Here is a 22907-nt window from a genome sequence, read left to right on the forward strand (position 1 = left end):
TCCCAAACTCACATTTGAGATAAACTGTGGACTCATTTAAAACTGAAAACTGCTCCAAGCCTCTCACTCTTACTAAGGACTGGGAGATTATCACATCTTTTTCACACTTCTGTCTAATAATGCTTTCTGAAATAAGATTGTTGAAAAAAGAGATCTCTGTTACAGTGCAAAGAACATTTTGATAGAAATTCATGTCTACAAAGGAGCTACATAATACGGAAGTTCCACACGTTAGCAGATACTGTTCTTGCTCTAAAAAGGTACGATTATCTAGCCACTGTAAATAAAACAGGTCAAAAATATGTATAACAGAGTCCTACAGGGCAACTTGTGTAAGTCAGTCCCCCAAATATGTATATATTTGACACTCTTCAAGTGAGGATATTACTTTTTTGAAGAACATTAGACACAACACTAGGTTTCTTATTATTCCATGAACTATTGAGGTAGGAGTCTCATTTTGTCAATATTATCCGTTTTCACAGATTATGTCGTAAGTCAAATGCCAGTACCGAAAAGACAGTAATCCACAAGGCTGAACCGCTAGACTATCTACCAAGTCTTTCCTTCTTTAGACGAGCAAGGTGGGGACTTCCCTGTGCGTCAAGAGATTTAACATATATTTAACAAATAACATAGACTGTAATATATTTTGTAGACACATTTGTAAATAAAAACCACAAATTTTAATGATGATTTTATGCATTAAAAAGCTTTGCAACTGTTAAAAAAAAAAGAGTACAATCATTAGTGGTAAAACAAATAGTATATGACTCTTGAAATGTCTTCCTACATCTACCAAAAGGGTGCCACCTTGGAAAACTACTAATGAAGAAACCACCAGTTTCCTACTGCCTGTCAAGCAGCAACAGTAGAGAAAAAAACACATCATTTTGTAGTGTCATGTTTTTCAGAACTATAGTTAGTTTGATTACAGTAAAATAACTTCAGCATGTGAACTCAGATATTCTCTCCATGAACTTAAGATGAAGAGCAATTGTATTTAACACACATTATGCATATTGATTTTTGTTATGAAAAAGCTGAAAATAAAGGGAAAACCTGGTTTATGTGAATAGCCCTTAAAAACAGCTGTAAGTTTAACCTTTTAACATGTTACACCTTAAAGTAAACATTACCAGTAGTTATTTTAATGTATGAAAAGCAAAGTAATAAACCACTGTTAAAATTTAAAAAAATAAAATAAAAACTGGATCATGACATGAAAAAATCCATGGGCTGCATCACTTAGTATCTTAAATAACGGGCTATTCAGTGAAACAAGCTATGTAACAGACTCCTTCACAGCCAAGGATACTCTCTGTTAACTGTTCATGTCATGAAAGATACAGATGCTCAGGTGAGAGTCCCAGGAAGTAGGATTCCAGAGTGTGCTGCTTGAAGGAAAAAGTGCTGAATGAGCTATAACTGAGATACTACAACCTAGTAAAGAATGACCTCTGCATATTCCAACAAAGAATATCTAGTTTAGATTTGCATCTGGCTTTAAAATATTAAGATTCAGAAGAACCACAAAAGTTTTACTTTAACCATGTTTACCAAAAAAAAAAATAAATAAAATAAAGGTGATTCATACATTGACACTGGGTTTTCCTGGTTTTAATACATTAAAATGACATAATCCAATCCAACTCATGCATCACTTTCGGAGACAGTACAACTGGAAATATTTTTGCCATCGCAGAGAACATTTCTAAAAAGCAAATGCCTATGGGTGCGTTTGCATCTTCAAAATAAAAATAAAAGAAACAGGCACTACAGTTCTCTAAAGATGGCTGTCTTTCACACACTGTGGAAAAACAATGAAAATCGCCTTCAAGAGTCTCAATATGCATTGTAACATAGATTTCATCTCCTTCAGTTTGCTTGCTGACTTCTTAGATGACTTGGTTAGAAGCCTGTTTTCATTGCTTCTTTGTTAACCGCTGTTGGTACTTTGTAGGCTATACGTTTTAACTTCTGTAAAGAACGTTACAAGCTATTTCATGTAATTTAATTTTGTGCTGAATATTCTTCAAAGGTTTTTATAAATAATACAATATTTTAAATGTCTTCAATTCACTTGTTGTTATACCATATTGTTGCTTTCTCCGACTTTATCTACAAACTGCAAGGAGAAGAAAAACAGATAATTAAAAGAAAGCCTAGAGCACTATAAAATGTTACATCAACACTTTAAATGTTGGTTAAAAAACTCAGCTTTATAAGATTTGTGGAAATTTAAGGTATGACTGACAATGATTAATCCAGTACTACTCACCACCATCTTCTGACACATAAATGTGTATAAAAAATTTTTTTTCTGTAAGTCGTTTCTGCATGACATGTTATACACATGACTTTAAGGGTGCAACACGAGAAATGCAACACAATGAATAAAAAAATCGGATAAAATGAAGTTAACGCTGCTAGCTCAACAAAAAAATAAAAAAAATAAAAAGCTGAAATGTCAGCCATTCATGCATTAATGAACCCAATAAGATATTTCAACTGACCATTACTGCGGATCTCTTCTGGGCCTATGTAGTCTTTGAACAAACAGATTTAGCTCCATTAAGTTCAATAATTAACAACAGCTATTTGACTAAAAATACTTTAAATGTGTATTCTGGACTTCAGACTGAAAGTGGCAATGACATTAAAAAGAGACTTAACGATGCAAGCATAAATCGATAATTACGGAACATAAGTTTTAACACACATTAATGTAAGTGGTTATTTACTTTGGTCACTCCACCCCAAATATAAAGCAATTGGGCTTTCTTCAGCATTCCAGATGGTGATGCAAACAGATGTTGAAACAAAGTAATTAGTGAAGATATTAAAAGTTACATAACCCAAGTGGCTATACTACTATCAAAATCTAGCACTCACCTAACCCTTTCTTTCCTTTCACTACTCACATTTTTACTTAAGCATTCATTATAAAGAAGTAATAATAATACGAAACATAATTTATAGTATTGGATATCCATTTATGCAAATACTGAAGAATCCTTAAATAAGGACATGATTAATGATTACAACTGTATAACTAGAAGTTTTAGTACATTCAAAAGACATTCTAAGTATAAACAACATTGACTACTATATGAGTTTGCAGATTAATGCAAATGAAATCAGGATATACCCCTATAAGCCTAGGCTCCAACATTTTATATTATCACAAATAGGTCACTGGCACACTGAAACTAAAAGTTGCTCTCAAAGCCCTCATGGATTCATTAGAATTTTGTGGTAAATTTAGGTGGAGAGAAAGCACAACATTGTCTCTTCAAGGTAATTACAAATATCTAGGTTACCTTGGCTATAAGGTTCTGATTTGAGGATGGAAATGAGATTAGGCTTATAGTGGCACCTATTCTTTCGTGGGTAAGCTGTCCTTTAGCTCTTTGAGAATTCAATAAATGCTATGGACTACCTCTCCAGAAGCATCTATAAAAATCTGCAAACAATTTTAAGAGGTTGATGGTTGGCCCAGATTGGACAGGACTGTTCTAACTGTGGACAGAGCTATGAACAGAAGTTTATCATCTGACTCCAGTATCACAGTGCTTTATTGAATTCTCCTGATATATTCCATTTGGTGATACAGTCTAAGGGAGAAAATATTTGTAAGAAATAATGGTGTCCTTTTATATTACTGCTTTTAAAATTAGAGATCACAAAAAAGTTAACTGAAAAGTGCCTTGAACTCTCAAAGAGAAAGGTAGCACAGCATATCAATCCAAGTTACACAAAAAAAGAGAGAACATTAAAAATGGACACAGTGAAACCAAATTTCAGGTTCTATAGGTTTAGCAATGATTATTTCCTCTGGTATTCACGATAATTGTGATCTAGGTGACGCAACCATTTATATCATAATAAAAAACTTATCAATGATGTATCAATTCCTCAAATTTCTAAAAAGAGCATCAGAGAACATTTATCTTTAAAAAATTTATTTTATTTTATTAAAAAAATTTAAATTATTGAAGTATAGTTGATTTACAATGTTGTATTAAATTCTGCTGTACAGCAAAGTGAGTCACATATTCATTAGAGAATGTGTATATATATATGTACATTCTTTTTTATATTCTTTTCCATTATGGTTTACCACAGGATATTGAATACAGTTCCCTGTGCTATACAGTCCATTCTATATATATAATAGTTTACATCTGCTAACCCCAAACTCCCAATCCATCCTTCCTCCCAGAGAGCATTTATTTTAATGGTTTAAAAAATATATTGCTAAATATATGATTACTTACTGATCTAATTCCAGGTAAATTCAAGAGTGATCCAAGGACTGGCACTCTTCTAATAAAGCCAACAACCACAGGAAAGAAGCCCCTAGGAGAGGGAAAAACAGTTCTCAGAACGAACACATTCTCTATTACCAAAATCAACTGTTAGCCATGTAGAAAGAAAGGATGCTTTTAAAATTCTGAATGCTTTAAGAGACATCAAAATTCAGTTAATATTTCTTACCTCTCCCCGGATTTGATCCCTGCTTCAGTTGTGCTCAAAACATTCTGCATAAATGTCTATAATGGCATTACTATTACATCCTACTGGTATCTATTTCCCATATTAGAAATGAGAGATTCTCTAAAGCAGATTTGGCACTTAATTTTCATGTTTCCTGTGGGTAATACAGTGCTTGGCAGATAGAAGACAAATGATATACTTTTCTTGAATAAATAATTAAACCAACTTACTTAAAAGTCTTTTCTCACATTGGACACTATTATTTACTTGGTTAAGTGCCATTTGTAAAATATTCATTGATCAAAACCTCCCATAATGTATTTGGTCCAAAATTTTCTAATATCTACATGCACTAAAGAAAGTGTCATCAAGTGGCAGTAACTGTGCAGTATCAGGTTCTACATATTAAAATGCTGGATCGATCAATCGATCACTATTTGGTTGATGAAAATAACAAACATAATGAGAGTGCCTTAAAATGCCAACAAAATAAATTTTGTTGCATCGAAAATAATACAAAATAATTTACACCCTGACATAAGCAATCATCTGCATCTGATAAACACATCTGCGTTTCTGGAACAATTATCTGACCTAATGGTTTACTGAAAGAGAAAGAATAAAATAAAATGGTTGCCTTACCTGAACAAGAGAAAGAATCCATATATTTCGAAGATCATGCCTATCAAAGGCCAACCAATCAGGACTACAAACACACCACCCAGGAAAAATCCCGTAGCTTTCATTTTATGTTTTTGGAAGAAGAATCTGAATGTTCTTTCTAAACCAATTACAAAAGCCAAGCCAGCCACAAATAAAACCTAGAAGAGGAGGAAAACGCAACACAGAAAAAGCAGTTAAACACACTGCATGCGTTTGAAAAGTAAGGTCAAAGCTAAATATGATAAAAAAGTTGGACGTGTGGCTTTTAATGTGGGCAACTGGCCAGAGAAGACTACAATGCACACGAAGAGCAGAACCACGTTAAAGCTGTAGCTGTGTCTCACTCTGTTCAGTCCTCTCTGTCTTGATTAGTTGAAGAAAAGGGAAACCAAGAAAGATTCAGTGTTACCCACGGGTATCTGCATCTGCAGTGGTTTCCCCAGGTTGAGCAGGATGGCCGTGGCTTAGTCAGCAGATGAGCGGCAAGAGAAAAGAGGGAAGATGCCCGTAAAAACGGCAACCAGAGGTACTCCTGGTTCGGAAAACTTTATCATGGGCGACAGGAGATCCTATGGGTGGGACAAAACCTGACACGGCCCAGCTGGTAGTAGAAGAAACCACTCAAAGCCAGCAAAAAGATCCCAGTTTTATTAATTCCAGAAATATAGGAGCAGCAGATATGAAGTACAGCCACGCGTTCTCAAATATACTTATATTTTGTATGTTTTCAGACAATGAACAAGAGATGGTGATCAACTAAAAGCTTGCATTTTCCCAGGTTTTATTCCCAAACACGTGCCGTTCTTCATTACTGTTCTTTAGTGAAAAATATTTCAAACAAATATTTATTAAGTCTAATGGTTAAGCTTCACATTGAGATACCAATGCTGTTTAAATTATTGTTTATTAAAACATTAATTTTGAACAATTGTTATCCTTTATATTTTCCAGTGTCCAATTAAAAGCCCAATGTTAACATATACCTCAAAAATATTTCATCGTTATTCAGTGAATTTATTGCCCTCTTAGAAGGGTTATTATTTATTTCTAGAACTCTTGCACAGCCTTCATACATGGACAACAGAGTACACATTCCAAATAAACAATATACACACCTTTCTAAGCAGGACAATTATAGCAGGTCAATTATTAACAAAGATATATTTTTTAAAGGTTTAAGTGCTTTTTAAAAATCTGTTCATTTTATGCTATTAAAGCAAATGTTAAATCTCAGATGTTTAAAGTCAAAACATATTAACAAATTTACCAAGACATGGGGCTTTCAAGTCATCTATTTTGAATTATTTGACGCAGTCTTGATTTAACCTATTGTAAATCACATACCAAACACTTAATAGAGCAGCTATGGAATTAGAAAACTTCATTAAGTGTTTACCTTTTATTTAAACAGAAAGCTGACAAGTTTCATCCCTGATGAAAAAAGAGAATGTAACAAGAGTCTTTACATGAGTAATAGTGAATTATTTTCCCCCAATTTCATAGCAGGCAAGAATTCATTCGTAGTTAAAATTTCCTAATGAATCTAATTAAAATATATATTGAAACACTCACATTTCCAATAGCCAGTAGTGCTTTGTCAAAAAAGAGAATCATTCCAAAGAACAGGAAAAACACTCCAAATCCTGTTAATCCCATTCCAATTTCTGCAATGTAAGTTATATGGTTAAGGGTAGAGCAAAAGTAACATTACATTAAGATTCTTGTAAACTAGGTAAGAAAAAATTTTCAGTTCTTCTTTTCACTGATATAAGCAAATAGGACCCCCAACACTGCAGGTTAACTTATAATGACATTCGTTAAGATGTATAACAAATTAAATTAACATCAGCAAATTACTCCCAAGTTTAAAATGTGAATGGGAATTTCTAATCCTTATATGAGAGCATTTCCAACAAACATACTCATAATAGAGAAAGATGAATCAGGATTCTAAACATTTGGTTATATTGTTTTTTCCCTTCCAAGAACCCTTCTGGCATCAGACATAAGTATGTAGGTTTACTTTTACTGTCTCCTTTTCTCCTTTCATTTTCCATGATTAGTATCTACATGCACAATATCTGCAGTTCCTTCTTTCCCTTCTTAAAATGAATTCCTTCCTTTAACCCACTAGAAATGCTATGGCAGAGCAGCACAGTGGCAACAGGAGAGATTTTGGGTCAAGTAGCTGTCTCTTTCAAAGTGATTTTTCAAAAGATGAAGCATCACTTTTAACTTCTTTATGGCTTATTATGGATTTGTCTTCCACAAGTTGCTCCCAGCTACACATCCATTCACATATTTAGTCTAAGAGTTCTAAAATCACCTCTCCAACATTTCAAAGAACACTGTTTTACCTAATATTAATATTATGGGTTTTTACTTTTTCATTCAAAAACAAAGCATTGTTGATCAACTCCTAGATGCCAGCAATTGTTCTAGGTACAGAATATAGAGTGATGGACAAAATATAAGCTTTTAAGTCTATAGTTACTCTTTATACAAAACTAATATTTTATTGCCTTTACACTCTCTAGACTTATCTTTAGGTCTGAAGAGTCTTAACTTTCTAAGGTTACAGTTGTACTATTCTGCTAATGTTACAAAGCACAATCCACGATATTAGTTCCTTGATCACTTTAGTTGTGTTTTCAGGAAACAGTCACCAATCCTTATATTACCTAGCAGCAATACCTGCATAAAATCTTGAAACTGCCATATTTTGGCAAATACAATTTTAAATACACAATAGTGATTTCCGATCTGTTACTTAACTTTTTTGTCTCAGCTCCAGAAAACTAAAATCAAAGTCAGAGCTACTCAAAAATTTAAGCCATGTAAAATGTTCTGATGAGTTGAAAATTTATATCATGTGCCTTTTTCAACATCCTTCATCTCCTCCATTCACAATTAACTTCCAGCTACCTTTTCCTCCAAAAGTTAGTCTAAAAGAATTCAGGCACCTGCCCATAAATACAGGTAAGTGTATTCCATAGACACAAACTCTCATGAAAATTGGAGGCTGATACTTTCATGCTTAAAATGCTTTAGGAGAATTTATCAAAATAACTGTTTAGGTGTCAGACATAATTTCCTAGAGGAAAATATGGACAAAAGAGCAAGTAAAATTCCATTAAGGAACTATTTAGTAGTTAGGATTTAATCACTGGCAGCCGAGTTATTTAAATACCACTCACTTCTATCTTTTCACAAATTGTCCTAATGATTACATAAACATTTCGAGATGTTTGTTCATCAGAAAGAAAAATTATATGGCAATATATCTACTACGTATTGAGAATTTACCATGAATTGCTTATTATGAGGTGCTTTACATATCTTACAAAACTTAATCCTCCCAATACTACTGCAAGGTGGGTATCATTACATCATTCTAGAGATGGAGGAAATTGAGGTTTAGAGAATTGATTTAATTTGCCTAAAGTCACACTTCTACTTAAGCATTTGAACTCAGTTTCTGTGCTTAACCATCATGCCATACTGCTTCCCAAAGGAGTCTACCCCCCCACTGTCCTGCTCCCCCCAAGTTAAATATGTTTAAGTAAATGAAACTCAGGGGCATTGGAGTATGCTGAACTTCTGGGAGAAGCATCTTTAGGTGACTCAAGTTTAATATAATTAGCTTGTTACTAACCTAAGTAGACATCAGTAGAACTACTGAATATTAAAAATTGACCACAGAGAAAAAGGACAATGTCTCTATGTGGTTTTATATTTAATGTTTATACAAATATGTCATAATTCCTTTGGCAAAACTGGGAGGTTAAAAAGCACCAGCCCATGTTTCATGTGGGCAACTGAAGACTCATTAATAATTCACCCTTGATAACAGAATCAGTAAATGTGTGTGTGGAGGGAGACAGGTGTAGGGAGGGAGGGAAGTGTGGTATGGAGTCCAGCTAGAATGCAAATCCAGTCTTCAGGTTCCACAGCTTACAACTTTAACATGGGAACCGAAACACTCCCACTACGTTACCCACTGTAGTCCAGAAAGAGAGGGCTGCCTGTAACATTTTTGCCAAAACTGACACTAGCATGTTATTGCCAAATAGTCCCTGATCTGAATGGGTCAAAAGTCTCAAACTGGCCTCGCTGTGTTCTTTCTTCCCCTCCAGAATTCCATTCTCGCCTATGCCTGTGTATTCACAGCCCTCTGGTTATCAAAGCCCCACTTGGGGCTGCTTTCTCACCACCAGAATCGCACCCACTAAAATAAACTCATCTTCCCCTTGTGCACTATCAAATCTTCACTCCCCTTAAAAGTGTGTGCATGTGCACACACATGCGTGATTTTAAAGCATAATCTGATGAAAGCAGTCTAATAGAACAAATTTGCCTAAAATCAAAAGCTTTTTGTAGAAATCTGATAAGGAGGGATATTCTTAATTCAATGACAATCACCGACAGCCTTTTGGTATCTTACTTAAGACATTTTAAGGCAGCAGTGTCTTTCTTACTATGCCCTTTTCTTTCAAAACTAGAAAATGTCATAATAAAGAATTCAACTGAACATCATGTGACATCATGTGACAGAATGAAGTAACGATTTAGAGGCAGCACAGGAACTGCCCCACTCCAGCCCCCTCACTAAATCTTGCGGGTTTTTTTTGGGGGGGGGGCTGAGGTGGGGGGTGCGATTATAGAATTCCTTAAAACAATCATGAAATTGCTATTTACTGTGATCAGTACTTGGTCACCCTCGCCCAGAATCAGGATTCCAGAATAATTTTGGCATGTCACTTGACTGGTGGCCGATTCCTACAGTTACATACATACACAAACACCATCTGAAATCTAAAGAGCTTTTGGTTCACTAATCATTTTGTGTTCTGATCCACTGTCCTACATAAAACATTTGGCAAATGAGCAGCAAAGAGTATAATTTCATCCTCCTCATCAATTAAATGAAGTGAGGAGAATGCTTCCTATTCTGCCCACATTCCAACCCAACTATCCTTGTTCTGGTTTTTGGAAGGATGTAAATCAGGCACTTGTCCCTATAAGACTTCTGTAGATGGGGGGGACTCGAGGGGGGGGGAGTCAAGGAAGGGAGGGAATACGGGGATATGTGTATAAAAACAGATGATTGAACCTGGTTTACCCCCCCCCCCCCAAAAAAAAAAAAAAAGACTTCTGTAGAAGAGAATCTCTGTGCACAGGATAAGTAATTCATATATTTATCTATGTAATAATCATAGACTAAGATAGGAAAGTAAGATAGGAAAACTACATAGAGATTAAGTACTTCCTCTGAGTAATTAACAGTATTAGAAATGAATCTTAGCAATTTATGTATACAATTCTGTTAAACTCTGCATTTCAATTGAGAGGAACAGAGCACGGGATCATAAAGAAAATAGGCTCTGAATATTCTACACAATCTCTCAAAAAAATCAATGCACAATTCTAAAGGATAAATATGTTTATTTTTGCTGTGGAAGAATTTCATCATTCTAAGATAGATTTCAAATAAACTTTATATCAAGTCTTCTTAGATGCTAGCAGGTTACAGTGAAGAGAGCAAAGGTTTCTGAGCCAGCAGACCTGGGATCAAGTCTTGTTTCTGTCACTTTCCTCATGATTATACACTGAATTTCTTTTGAGCCTCCTTTAATTTATAAGAGACATATTCCTCTTTGCCCTACAGGTCTCTTATAAGAATTAAGGATAACGATTTATATAAAAGCACACAGTAAAATGAAATAAGATGCTTTTATACAATTTTATACAATTGCTAGTTTTATTTTAACAGTAAACCAAAACATCCCACAAAAAAGCAAACAAAAAACCACACACAAAAAACTCCCAAACAAAAAAGGACTATACTTATTTTTCTCTGATCAGAACGGATAGACCAAAATGGGTACCCAAGGTGCAGACCCAGTCCAGTGTGAGGAAGGCAGGGAGCCTGACTGGGGTGGTAGTGTGCGCAGGAGTTATTAGCAGCTCAGTGAAGTTCAAGTTAGCCGTGACTTGAATCCAAACCTTACCACTCCACTTCAAAACAGGGCATTTTTAAAGGAAGTTCTATTTTTATTTCAACAGACTGTTTAATTCTTAAAATCCTTAAAATTCAAGTAAGTTATACAGAATAAGGAAAAGAAAGGTGTGGTAGATAAAACAAAGTGAGATAAAAAGACTATCACGAAAAAAAAAAGAAAGACTACCACGACCATCAAAGGATAGGAAGCACAGGGTTGGCAGGAATGTAAATACAAAATTATTAAGAATGACAAAAAAGGGTAGAAAAGTGGAAATTTTATATTCATAGAAAAAGAAAACAGATAACAATGTTAATCTTAGAGAAAAGACAGGCTTGGAGAACTCTGTGGCAGGCAGAAAGATGCTAAAATAATAAAACGTTCCACAAAGTACAATATACAACATTAACGAAAGAAATCGTTTAACTGACACAAAGTTTACTACTGGGGAGACAGTAGCCGGTAGAAAAGGGAAGTTGTTTCAATGGATTTTTAAAAGGTTGCTTCCAGTGGTGGCAAAAGGCAACTACTCAAAATATTTAAGCATAAACACATTTTCAAAAAGAGCCTATCATAGGTGACATTTAAAGGAGGACACTGAGGCCTCCCAAACAACCAGCAGTAACCTGTAGAGGACCTTAAGGAGGCCATGTGCACAAATGTCCTGGAGAGTGGGCCGCGGGCACAGCGCATCAAACTTTCTCTCGTGGCCGCCGGCGGAAACAAAGCGCCCAGCCCCCTGGGAGTGAGAGCGCGCGACCCCGGCGCGAGACGCACGCTGGGCGAAAGCTCCCCCTCCCCAGCCCGGGCGTCTCCCTGGACCCCGCGGACTCTCCGCTCCGGGCCAGGTCCGCCACCGCAGGTCCAGCCCCCGGCTCCTCCAGGCAGCCCTCCCGTCGCCCGCAGCCCTAGCTGGGTCTCGCAGGCCGCCGCCCCCACCTCGGAGCTTCATTCATTGACCCGGGCGGGCAGGCAGAGGGGAGGGCGGGCGAGACCCAGCCCGAAGAAGGGGTGAGTGGGGCTCGAGGCGGGGCCTCGGGGCAGATGCTTACTCTGGGTGTCCGTTAAGGAGATCATGGCTGCAGCGGTGAGGGCGGCGGCGACAGCACCTCGGAGCGCCCAGGGTGTGAAGCGAAGTCAAGAGAACGAAGCGGGGAAGCAACCCAGGCGACAGCCGCCACGTCTTCCGGAAACACGCAGCCACCCCCACCCCAGGTTCAAGGATGCTTCCCATTGGCTAAAGATCAATCAATAACCCTTGGTCTTGTTCAGTGACGCAAATGGTGGCCACACCCCTTGACCAATAAGGGAAGGGTATTCCTTGTAATTGGCTGAAGGGACCGACCCGGAAGGGTGGATGCTCCTGGCTGGAGAGAAAGGAAAGGCAGGTGGCGGGAAGTTTTTATTGGAGCGCGGCTGAAAGCGGTGCGTAGCGGAGCTGAGTCGGGGGCGTTTTGGGGTCGGAGATCCGGGAGGGGAGGGTGTTCCTTAATGCTTTAAGGAGAGGTTCTGGGGTAACTCCTGTTAGCGCTTGGAAAGAGCTGATACTCCTTTTCCTGGCTGATGGGAAGGCCGGCTCACTTCCTTCCACCAATGCATTGGCTAGGGAGAAACAGGCGTCCACACCCCTCTAACGGAACTCACATCCTCGCCCGGCTCTAATGGAACTCGGGCCTTTAGGAGCACGTTCCACTGCAGACCGGTCTCTCTTTATCACCAGGCTTTTCCATGCAGGAGGCTTGGGCACCAAAGCCTGCTTATTTGCAACCACTGTTTATTGGGCGACGCCTAAGCCTAAAGGAGGGTATTGTTAAATTGCTGTTGAGTCGAAACGCAGGTGGTGGGGAGAGGAGGATGTGAGAGAGAGAGAGAGGGAGAGAGAGATTTAGCCTCTGGTGCTTGGTGTCAAGTATGCATGACTGCCCGAGACCCTGTGAAATATTTCCTGAGGATGCTGCCAAAAGTTCAGATGTAGCAGAAGTAAAGCCACTGAATCATGGAAGTAGTGATTAGTAGTAGTTCATTGTGTACACCAAAAAGACAGTTTGCCAACCGGGAGCACTCAAATCGAAACATGAAATGAAGCTGAGGGCTACATTTTTGTAAAGCAGCTTGTTTCGTAAGAGAATAGCGATTATTTATTCTTCACACTGATTGGTTATGTTATTAACATTTTCTTAAACTATAGGGAATTGGTTAGTGGTTACCTCATAGCAACCTTGGGAAACATTTGAAGTTTTGTTTCTGATTTCCAAAGGCATAAACAAGAAATGCCCCAGGTCAAGTTAGTCTTTCAAAATAAGCGAAATTAAGCTTTGTTTGTATGGCTATACTGCTTTTGTCTCCCCAGGGAATTTTCAAGGCTGGTTTCCCTTTGTTTTGGATTTTAGCGGTGGCTAGGTATACTTCTGACAGACCTGCTATGCATAGCTTATTAATTTTTGAACTATTTTATGTTCAGATAGCTTTTGCTATTAAATCACATCATTTGGGGAAGGAGTTCATGAGCAGTTTTTTTTAACAGTGTAATCAAAGGAGTTGTTTAAAATAGTGTGGGAAAATGGTTATGGATTACATGCTTTCATAGAGGTAGAGAGAGCCTCTGCTTTCAATCTCAGCAGACCTGAGCCTGCACTATATGCAAGGGACTTTGCTAGGCTGTGTGGATACAGAGGTGAAGGGAGAACCCTACAGTCCAGAGAATTATACTTCCACAAAATGGTGAAGGCATGTTCATATAGATAAAGAATTAGAAGTCCTTGGTTTACTCCCTTACTTCAGTGTGTTTTAACGGTGTGACTATTTCAAACTTTTTAGCGAGGTGAAGAAGCCCCTACCTATTTTATTTAGCAGCCTAGTGGTGGCTTCAGAATTCTACATGAGGAAGGGCGTAAGGTCAGCAGTTTGAGTAAGGGTAAGGTGATGCTGAAGCTTTGGAAAACATTCTAAGTTAGTTTTGGAAAATATTGGTTTCCATATCAGAGTTAGGGGAGGTGTTCCTGGAGATCATGGACAGTCTAAGTGAAGTCCCTACCCTCCAGCCTCACCTCCTTCCACTTGCTCACGTGTATTCTTTTTTTTTAAAGAACTTTTATTGAGATACAGTTAACAGACAATAAACAGCATATATTTAGAGTGTACAATTTGGTATCCCAATCTCCCAATTCATTCCCCCCCAACCCTCCCTGCTTTACCCACTTGGTGTCCATGTGTTTGTTCTCTACACCTGTGTCTCTATTTCTGCCTTGCATTTCCTTTTTCATAGTTGTTAGCATTTGCCTTATGTATTGAGGTGCTCCTATATTGGGTGCATATATATTTATAATTGTTATCTCCTCTTCTTGGATTGGTTCCTTGATCTTTATGTAATGTTCTTTTTTGTCTCTTGTAACATTTTTTATTTTAAAGTCTATTTTATCTGATATGAGTATTGCTACTCCAGCTTTCTTTTGATTTTCATTTGCATGGAATATATTTTTCCATTCCCTCACTTTCAGTCTGTATGTGTCCCTAGGTCTGAAGTGGGTCTCTTGTAGACAGCATATATATGGGTCTTGTTTTTGTACCCGTTCAGCCAGTCTGTGTCTTTTGGTTGGGGCATTTAGTCCATTTACATTCAAGGTAATAATCGATATGTATGTTCCTATTACCATTTTCTTAATTGTTTTGTTTTTGTTTCTGTAGGTCCTTTTTTTCTCTTATGTTTCCCTCTTAGAGAAGTTCCTGTAGCATTTGTTGTAGGGCTGGTTTCATGGTGCTGAATTCTCTTAGCTGTTACTTGTCTGTAAAGCTTTTGATTTCTCTTTCAAATCTGAATGAGATCCTTGCTGGGTAGAGTATTCTTGGTTGTAGGTTCTTCCCTTTCATCACTTGAAATATATCATGCCACTCCCTTCTGGCTTGCAGAGTTTCTGCTGAGAAATCAGCTGTTAACCTTGTGGGAGTTCCCTTGTATGTTGCCATTTTTCCCTTGTTGCTTTTAATAACTTTGCTCTGTCTTTAATTTTTGTCAATTTGACTACTGTATGTCTTGGCATGTTTCTCCTTGGGTTTATCCTGCCTGGGACTCTCTGTGCTTCCTGGACTTGGGTAGCTATTTCCTTTCCCATGTTAGAGAAGTTTTCAACTATAATCTCTTCCAATATTTTCTCAGGTCCTTTCTCTCTCTCTTCTCCTTCTGGGACCCCTATAATGCGAATATTGGTGCGTTTAACATTGTCCCAGAGGTATCTTAGGCTGTCTTCAGTTCTTTTCATTCTTTTTTCATTATTCTTTCCCGCATCAGTGATTATCACCGTCCTGTCTTCCAGGTCACTTATTTGCCCTTCTGTGACAGTTACTCTGCTATTGGTTCCTTCTAGTGTATTTTTCATTTCAGTTATTGTGTTGTATATCTCTGTTTGCTCTTTACTTCTTCTAGGTCTTTGGTAAACTTTTCCATCTTTGCATCCAGTCTTTTCTCAAAGTCCTGGATCATCTTCACCATCATTGTTCTGAATTCTTTTTCTGGGAGGGTGCCTATCTCCTCTTCATTTAGTTGTTTTTCTGGGGTTTTATCTTGTCCCTTCATCTGGTACAAAGTCTTTTGCCTTTTCATTTTCTCTATCTTTCTGTGGCTGTGGTTTTCAGTTCCACAAGATGAAATACTGCTGATACTGCTTGATACTGCTGTCTGCCCTCTTGTGGAGGAAACTCTCTAGGAGGCTGGTGGGTGCTTCCTGATGGGAGGGACTGATGATGGGTAGGGCTGGGTGGGCAGAGCTCAGTAAGACTTTAATCTGCTTGTCTGCCAGTGGGTGGGGCTGTGTTCCCACCCTGTTGATCGTTTGGCCTGAGGCTACCTAGCACTGGAGCCCACAGGCTCTTTGGTGGGGCTAATGGCAGACTCTGGGAGGGCTCACGCCAATGAGCACTCCCCAGAACCCCTGCCACCAGTGCCCCTGTCTCCTTGGTAAGCCACAGCTGGCCCCCCACCTCTGCAGGCAACCCTCCAACACCAGCAGGTAGATCTGCTTCAGTCTCCTATGGGGTCACTGCTCCTTCCCCCTGGGTCCTGGTGAGCACACTTTTTTGTGTGCCCTCCAAGAGTGGAGTCTCCATTTCCCCCAGTCCTGTGGAGGTCCTGCAATCAAATCCCGCTGGCTTTCAAAGTCTGATTCTCTGGGGATTCCTCCCCCCATCGCTGGACTCCCAGGTTGGGAAGCCTGACGGGTGGCCCAGAACCTTCACTTTAGTGGGTGGACTTCTGCAGTATAACTGTTTTTCAGTTTGTGAGTCACCCACCCAGCATTTATGGGATTTGATTTTAATGTGATTGCGCCCCTCCTACCGTCTCATTGCGGCTTCTCCTTTGTCTCTGGATGTGGGGTGTCTTTTTTGGTGAGTTCCAGTGTCTTTCTGTTGATGATTGTTCAGCATTTAGTTGTAAATTCCGGTGCTCTTGTGAGAGGCAGTGAGCGCACATCCTCCTACTCCACCATCTTGATCCTATCTCACGTGTACTCTTAAGTTATAGTCATTCAGAAATATTTTGAGTTCCTCAATACAAGCCAGGTTTTTTCCCCACTTCTAACCGTTCCGTGTTCTCTCCCTCTGGAATCTCACCCCTCAGCGTGAATTGTAACCCTTTTATGCAAATATTCAGCAAAGTGTTAAATGATTAATTTGAGTATTATGTTGATGGGTTTTGCTTCATCTGGGATGTTTGAATCTATCCAACTTGTTATTTGTAAAGTAGGTTCCACCATTCCACTTTTACAGACAAGGAAAGGGGCTGAGAGGAACAGGTTGTTTAACTTTGCTAAAATCACTCAGTAATTTACTGGGAAAGCTGTTTAACCTCAAAGCTTTGCTTTTTTTTTTTTTTTTTTTGTGACATCAATTTGTATCTGGTAGATGTTTGTTAAATGTTCCTGACATCATTCTTGTTATTAAATGTTTATGTGACTTTGGACCCTTCTCTGAAATCTAGACAATTTTCCATAAAAAGTAGAATGGGAAGAACCATGTAGTCCTTATTGAAAGGTCACTGCAGTATATAATTTACTAATATTTTCGTGCTTAGTAGTGACAAATTATCATTGAGCATTATCAACAGTACTGTTTTAAAAAAATTGTTGCTCTGATTTTTCTTTTACTTTTAGAGAGAAATTTGGCTCTTCCATTCAACTCCAGAATGGCATCCATCTCAGGTTAGTGGAAATGATTACATTTTGTAGTTCATTCTGCTCTCTTTTGAATTGTATGTTTTTCTCTGTACCTTCCCCTCAATTTTGCTGTGAACCTTAAACTGCTCTAAAAAAGTCTTAGAAATAAATAAAAATAATTTTTAAAATACTTGTTTTAAAAATTATTATAGAAATGGTGTTTTTCCAGATTTTTTTTATTGTGGTAAAATGTACTTAATGAAATTTACCATTGTAACTACTTTTAAGCATACAGTTCAATGGCATTGCATGTATGACGTTACGTGCATTTGCAGTGTTGTGCAATCATCACCAATATCCACCTCCAGAACTTTTTCATCGCTCCAAACTGAAACTTGGTACCAGTTAAACAATAACTCCCATTATTCCCTTCCCTGCAGCCTCTGGTAACACTGTTCTGCTTTCTGTCTCTGTAAATTTGACCATTCTGGGTACCTCACATTAGTGGAATCATAAAATATTTGTCCTTTTTGTGTCTGGCTTATTTCACTTAAGCATGTCTTTGCGGTTCATCTGTTTTATAACATGTATCGTTTTAAGGCTGAATAATATTCCATTCTACGTATATATCACCTTCTCTTTGTTCACTTGTCTGTCAGTGGACATTAGATTATTTCACTTTTTGGCTTTGTGAATAATGCTACGAACATTGTGTACAAATATCCATTTGAGCCCCTGCTTCCAGTTTTTTGGGGGTATATGCCTACAAGTGGAATTGCTGGGTCACATGGTATTTCTGTGTTTAATTTTTGAGGAAGCTACCGTACTGTTTTCCACAGTGGCTACACCATTTTACATTCCCACCAAGCAATACATAAGGGTTCCAAGGAATGATATGTTTTTTGATAGCATTCTGGGAACCTAAGAAATTATAAAGTAGACAATATAAATCACTTATAATCTCACTAGTCAGATTAATACTGTAACATTTAGATGTATTATTTGTCAATAAAATTTTTAACATTTTGTGCATAATGCTTGGTAATGTGATTTTTAAAAACATAGAGTAGATATAGGATGTAAACATATTGTTAAGTAGATTCTGTGTTGTGAATATTCTGTTTTTAATACTGTTCTGTATTTTGTTGTTTTGCAATGACGTTAAATAATTGACACTTCTAGTGTTGGTGTTAAAGTTTTAGACTGTCTCCATGTTTTAAATGTAAAAATGGTTGCATTGAACATCTTTGAATCAAAAGCTTTGTGTGCTTCTCTGATTATTTCTTTAAGATAAGTTCCTATAAGTGGAGTTATTTGAAACATTTTTAAAGTGTAAAAGAAAAACATTCACTTTACCTTTTCCAGGCAGCTACTCTTGGTATTTTGGTATATTTCCATCCCTTGTTTGTTTTTATAAACTTGACCAGGTTCTATAGAGCTTATTAGCAAGGTCTTGCTGTCTATTCAGTTAAGAGGTGGGTGGCAAAGAGTGAGAAACTTATTTTCCTGTCCTTTGTAGGATATAGTGAATATGGCCTTTGCTACATACTAGCACAAACAGTGGGGTAACAAGTTTAGGTTCGTTTCAAACTTTAAAGAAATAGTTTTCCTAGGTATGGAATCCTTCTATCCACCCCCCAAAACTTTACAATTTATTTAAATATAAATATAAAAAAAATAATGACATAGATTTTGCCTTCATCTCATGACTCATTCTCACAGCCTAAGGGTTAATAATAAATGGTAACAATTTAAGTTATATTAAATGCTAACCCAAGTGTTCTTTACTAAGAGACGGAAGTGAGGGTTTCAGAGATGTTACCGAACCTTGTCTCAGTTCAGTATAGTTATTTTTGGGTTGCTCACTGAGTTATTCTACTTAATAAGACTTTCAGCTTTCTCAGTAGGATATGATTTTAAAGTAACTGAGTAGTAGCATAGATAAATTTTATTTAAGAAGAAATGCTTATTTGAATCACTGCCTTTACAATATTGTGCCCCTCTCAAATAACGCACTCTTCTATTGTTCTACCTACTTGTCGAACTATATTTGAAATGCCTCTGAAATTGCCTTCAGACAGTTTGTTGATTTGGATTTGATGGCTTCCCTGATGGCCAGTCACTTTCCTTTCATTGTTAAGTTCATTATGGGAGATTGCTAGAAACTGCTGTTTCTGAAGAGTGGTGCCTCCCTTGCATCAGCTGTAAGCTTAGGAGCTCTGGAGTACGATCCCTGCTCTATGCCGGGTGCTCTTAAGATACATTGATATTATAGTAATAAGTCCTCATCGTTATGGATTATTGAAATCATTCACTTTTCAATCTCATCTCCAATAATAAAAGTTATGTGTTGTCCATGCTGGCATTAGCGACGGATAATTTTTTTTAAGCTCTTTATTAGAATATAATTGCTTTACACTGTTGTGCCAGTTTTTGCTGTACAACAAAGTGAATCAGCTGTATTTATACATATATCCCCAGCGATGGCATAACTTTGAACAAGAACATTAAAAGACCCTGATTTATTACAACCAGCTCTACTTTCTTATATTCTTAGTCAGTCAGGACTTTATCAAAGGTACAGTGATAGTGACTTTGTAGCATAGGTTGACGTTAACATCTCTGTTACCTAGGATTTGATCAGAGAAGCAGAGGCACTATGAGTGATGTAAGGGATTGACCATAGGGATTCTGCTTGGTGTGATTATGGGAAGTGGTTAAGCTCTTTCTCTGTGTCTGTCACCTGCGTGTCTGGCACTGGGCCTGAAGTCCGCGGAACCAGCAGTCGGGAAGAGAAGATGCATATGCGGTGGGAAATGCCCAAACTGCTCCCCGCGAAGGTGAATCTTACCAGAACCTGGATCAGTCTCTTATTGTCTCTAAGCCTCCAGTGTAGGGGTTGCAGGACCTGTCAAAATGCTGGTGTCCTTCCCCGTGGAGTTGCACATCACCTGGCTGAGTGTTCAGAGAAGCTGAAGGAGGAGAACCAATAGGATCTGGAGGAGCTGTAGGCCCTGCTGTTTCCCCAAACGTATCCAGCAGGAGCTGGAATCGTGGACCCAGCTCTTGTCCCATGCCAGTGAGGTCACCAGGCCTGACCTTGAATTGACTTTCTTAAATATGGAAAATACGGCTACGGCTTCACTTCCACCTTCTAAATCTCCGGCTCCCCAAAATGATACAACTGTCCCTCGTCCAGCCAAATACACACTGATTCTCTCCCCTGAAGAGGACAGGAATTCTCTTTATTTATCTTTGGGTGATGCTCATTCTTCTTCTTGCTGAATCACATCCTCCTTGATAGTCTTGTAACTTAAATCATGAGATATGAGGTCAGTAACTATTAACACATCTTATTTTAGAATTTAGGGGAATGGGAGCAGGGACATCAATTAACCCATCTATCCATCAGTCAACCAACCAGCCAATCACCAAAAAGGAAAACCTAAACTTGGCTTATATAGGAATATCAAAATAAGGGAGAAATGCCTATATCTATTACAGCTCTTGGTTGTTACCTGATCTTGTGGTCATAGCTGCTATTTTATAACTGTCTTTTCAACTTCCCATTCCATATCCTTTTGTTCTTAGCAAGCACCTCATCTGGTCACAGGGTCTTGCCTGGTAGCAGTTTGCTTGTAATGGGTTTTTGTAGTTTTCTATTAACTCTAATCAGAGGACATGGGAATACCAAAAGGCACCCCAGAGGATCCCCTCCATTCCAAACACACTTCCCCTCACTTCTGCAGTGTCATAGCAATCCAGCTCCCTTTAATAGGATCACTCGCCCCCGCCAGTCCAGTAACCCCCTCTTTACCTGTTGATTTCCTGGCACGAGGAACCCAGACTGGGCAAGTGGTAGTGAGCTTCCAATTGAATGGAGCCATTGCATTTTCTCCTGGTAGAAGCAGTTCTTTTTTGCTATCACAGCAGAGTCCAGAGCTTCAGGGATGGGAAGCAAACATTTCACTAGCGGATTGCTAGAGGATAATAGTAAGAGGAGCCATATTTCTACGCCTGTTTCCCAGGCCCCGTGAATCCTGGCTGTGGGAGGAACAGCACTAGTCACTGTTTTGGTAGGTAAGCACACTTTCACTGCCTTCCACTTGGTCTTTCATGCAATAATAGTCCTTACTTACTCTTGGGTCAGGAGACCACTGTGTGAACTTGGCCAGCTGCTGAATGTATCTGTTCTAATTACACCTGCTGGAACTGGGGAAGCGACCACAGAGTAGATTAGAGGACCTCCTAGCCCACTGTATGATGCACCTGAGCAAAGCTGCATTGATCATCTGCTTTGCCTGAGTCCAGTCCGTACTCTGACTGGTGCCTCACTGTGGCATTTTAGTTCTCCAGGAATTATCAGTTTAGAGTTGATGTCCAGTAATTTCTGAGAAGTTACTTTCCTTTTCCCAGCACACAATTACCTTGATAAGTTTCTCTGGAGCAGGATAGTGGAAAGTCTTACTACATAAACTTTTAGCTGTGTAGGAGAGTCCTTTTTCAAAGGGTCCCAACATCTACTTTATACAAGGGGCTCTGGGTCTATAAATTGGCTCATTTCTGGGAACTGGTTGAAGGACTGTGACTGTTGTGGAGATTCAAATCAGACATGTGTTTACCAGAATCAGGTCTTTGTATTCTGCCTGTACAGATCAAATAATCTGTTTCCATTTCAGACATCGTGATCAGCTAGCTAGTCCCAAAGATCTCTGTGGGTCAGACTGTTCTAATTACTGCTTCTGCTCTATTGCTTGTTACGGCAATCACATCTACCTTTCCTTTGGTCATGAATTGAGCTAACACTTAGCCCCCATGTCTTAGAATCCATCATTCTCGTTGATTCAGGTAGTCTAGTGCAAAGGCAGTACTTCCCATGGTCGTTCGTAGCCACTCCAGACCTCTTCAGGGATGTTGGGGCTCCCCTCATGTAAGAATGCATTTCTTACAGGCTTGGTGACGGGAGGGTCCTCTGGATTCTCCTGGGAGATTCGACCGCAAGACTGCAGATGATCAACCCTCCTGTGAATCCACTCTAGCACTCCCGTCTCCCTAAGCCTCGGGGTCCCCTCCTTTAGAGTACAGCCAGGACGTTCTAGCCTTTCCACTTCATTGGCACCTACACCTGCACCTGTGTCATTCCTTGCCAACTTTCTGATATTCACCTTTGGGGCCAGCTAAGTAAATTATTAGAGCCACCCCTGGCCACTATAGTGCACTAAATCCAGAATTTCTTGAGTCCACACCAAGAAATTTGGTTTCATACAATATTGTGTGCTGTCCACCTTGATTTAGTAGCCTTAAGATCTATTCCCATGTATACGGTCTAGTTTCGGGTGATAGATATTGGCAAATGCAACTCTTTCGGTGTGTTTCATTTCTTCTCACGGGTCACATTTTTATACCTCATCCTCTGGGGCTTGCTGGGTGTTATAGTGCTGAGGGGCAGTGGGGGCAGATCCCTCCGCTGACGAGCCCTTTTGCAGGGCATCTACCTCAGGAAAGACCATTCCAGGCAGGAGGGGGCTGTTTCAGAAGGGGAGGAAGGGCGAAAGAGACTGGGCAGAACTTGGAGGTTCAAGGTCCCCTGCTTGGT

The 22907-nt window shown here is 38.8% G+C and overlaps 2 protein-coding genes across 3 annotated transcripts in view; one reads left to right on the top strand and one right to left on the bottom strand.

Annotated features, from left to right (window-relative positions):
• Nucleotides 1-897: 897 nt before the first annotated feature.
• Nucleotides 898-12370, bottom strand: GOLT1B (golgi transport 1B). Its single transcript, XM_057702652.1, has 5 exons — nucleotides 12218-12370; nucleotides 6736-6827; nucleotides 5143-5321; nucleotides 4281-4362; nucleotides 898-2128 (listed from the first exon to the last, which is right to left on the bottom strand). The coding sequence occupies exons 1-5, from the start codon at nucleotides 12240-12242 to the stop codon at nucleotides 2090-2092; spliced, it is 417 nt and encodes a 138-aa protein (XP_057558635.1). The 5' UTR covers nucleotides 12243-12370; the 3' UTR covers nucleotides 898-2089.
• A 137-nt stretch (nucleotides 12371-12507) lies between these two features.
• The window catches only part of RECQL (RecQ like helicase), a 36442-nt gene continuing 26042 nt past the window's right edge, over nucleotides 12508-22907 (top strand). For both annotated transcript variants that reach the window (XR_009048376.1, XM_057701692.1), the window contains exons 1-2: nucleotides 12508-12590; nucleotides 17309-17356. Coding sequence is in view for 1 of the 2 variants with exons in the window: in XM_057701692.1 (XP_057557675.1) it covers nucleotides 17341-17356 (16 nt within the window). In the remaining variant the exon portion in view is untranslated. The remainder of the gene's footprint in view (nucleotides 12591-17308; nucleotides 17357-22907) is intronic.

Source organism: Hippopotamus amphibius, chromosome 12 (assembly GCF_030028045.1).
Source record: "Hippopotamus amphibius kiboko isolate mHipAmp2 chromosome 12, mHipAmp2.hap2, whole genome shotgun sequence".
NCBI lineage: Eukaryota > Metazoa > Chordata > Mammalia > Artiodactyla > Hippopotamidae > Hippopotamus > Hippopotamus amphibius.

Coding starts and splice junctions, on each gene's coding strand:
- GOLT1B (XM_057702652.1), bottom strand. CDS start 12,242: ATGATCTCCTTAACGGACACCCAGA. Junction 6,828..12,217: donor CTCCTTAACGGACACCCAGA/GTAAGCATCTGC, acceptor CTTACATTGCAG/AAATTGGAATGGGATTAACA. Junction 2,129..4,280: donor ATTTACCTGGAATTAGATCA/GTAAGTAATCAT, acceptor TTCTCCTTGCAG/TTTGTAGATAAAGTCGGAGA.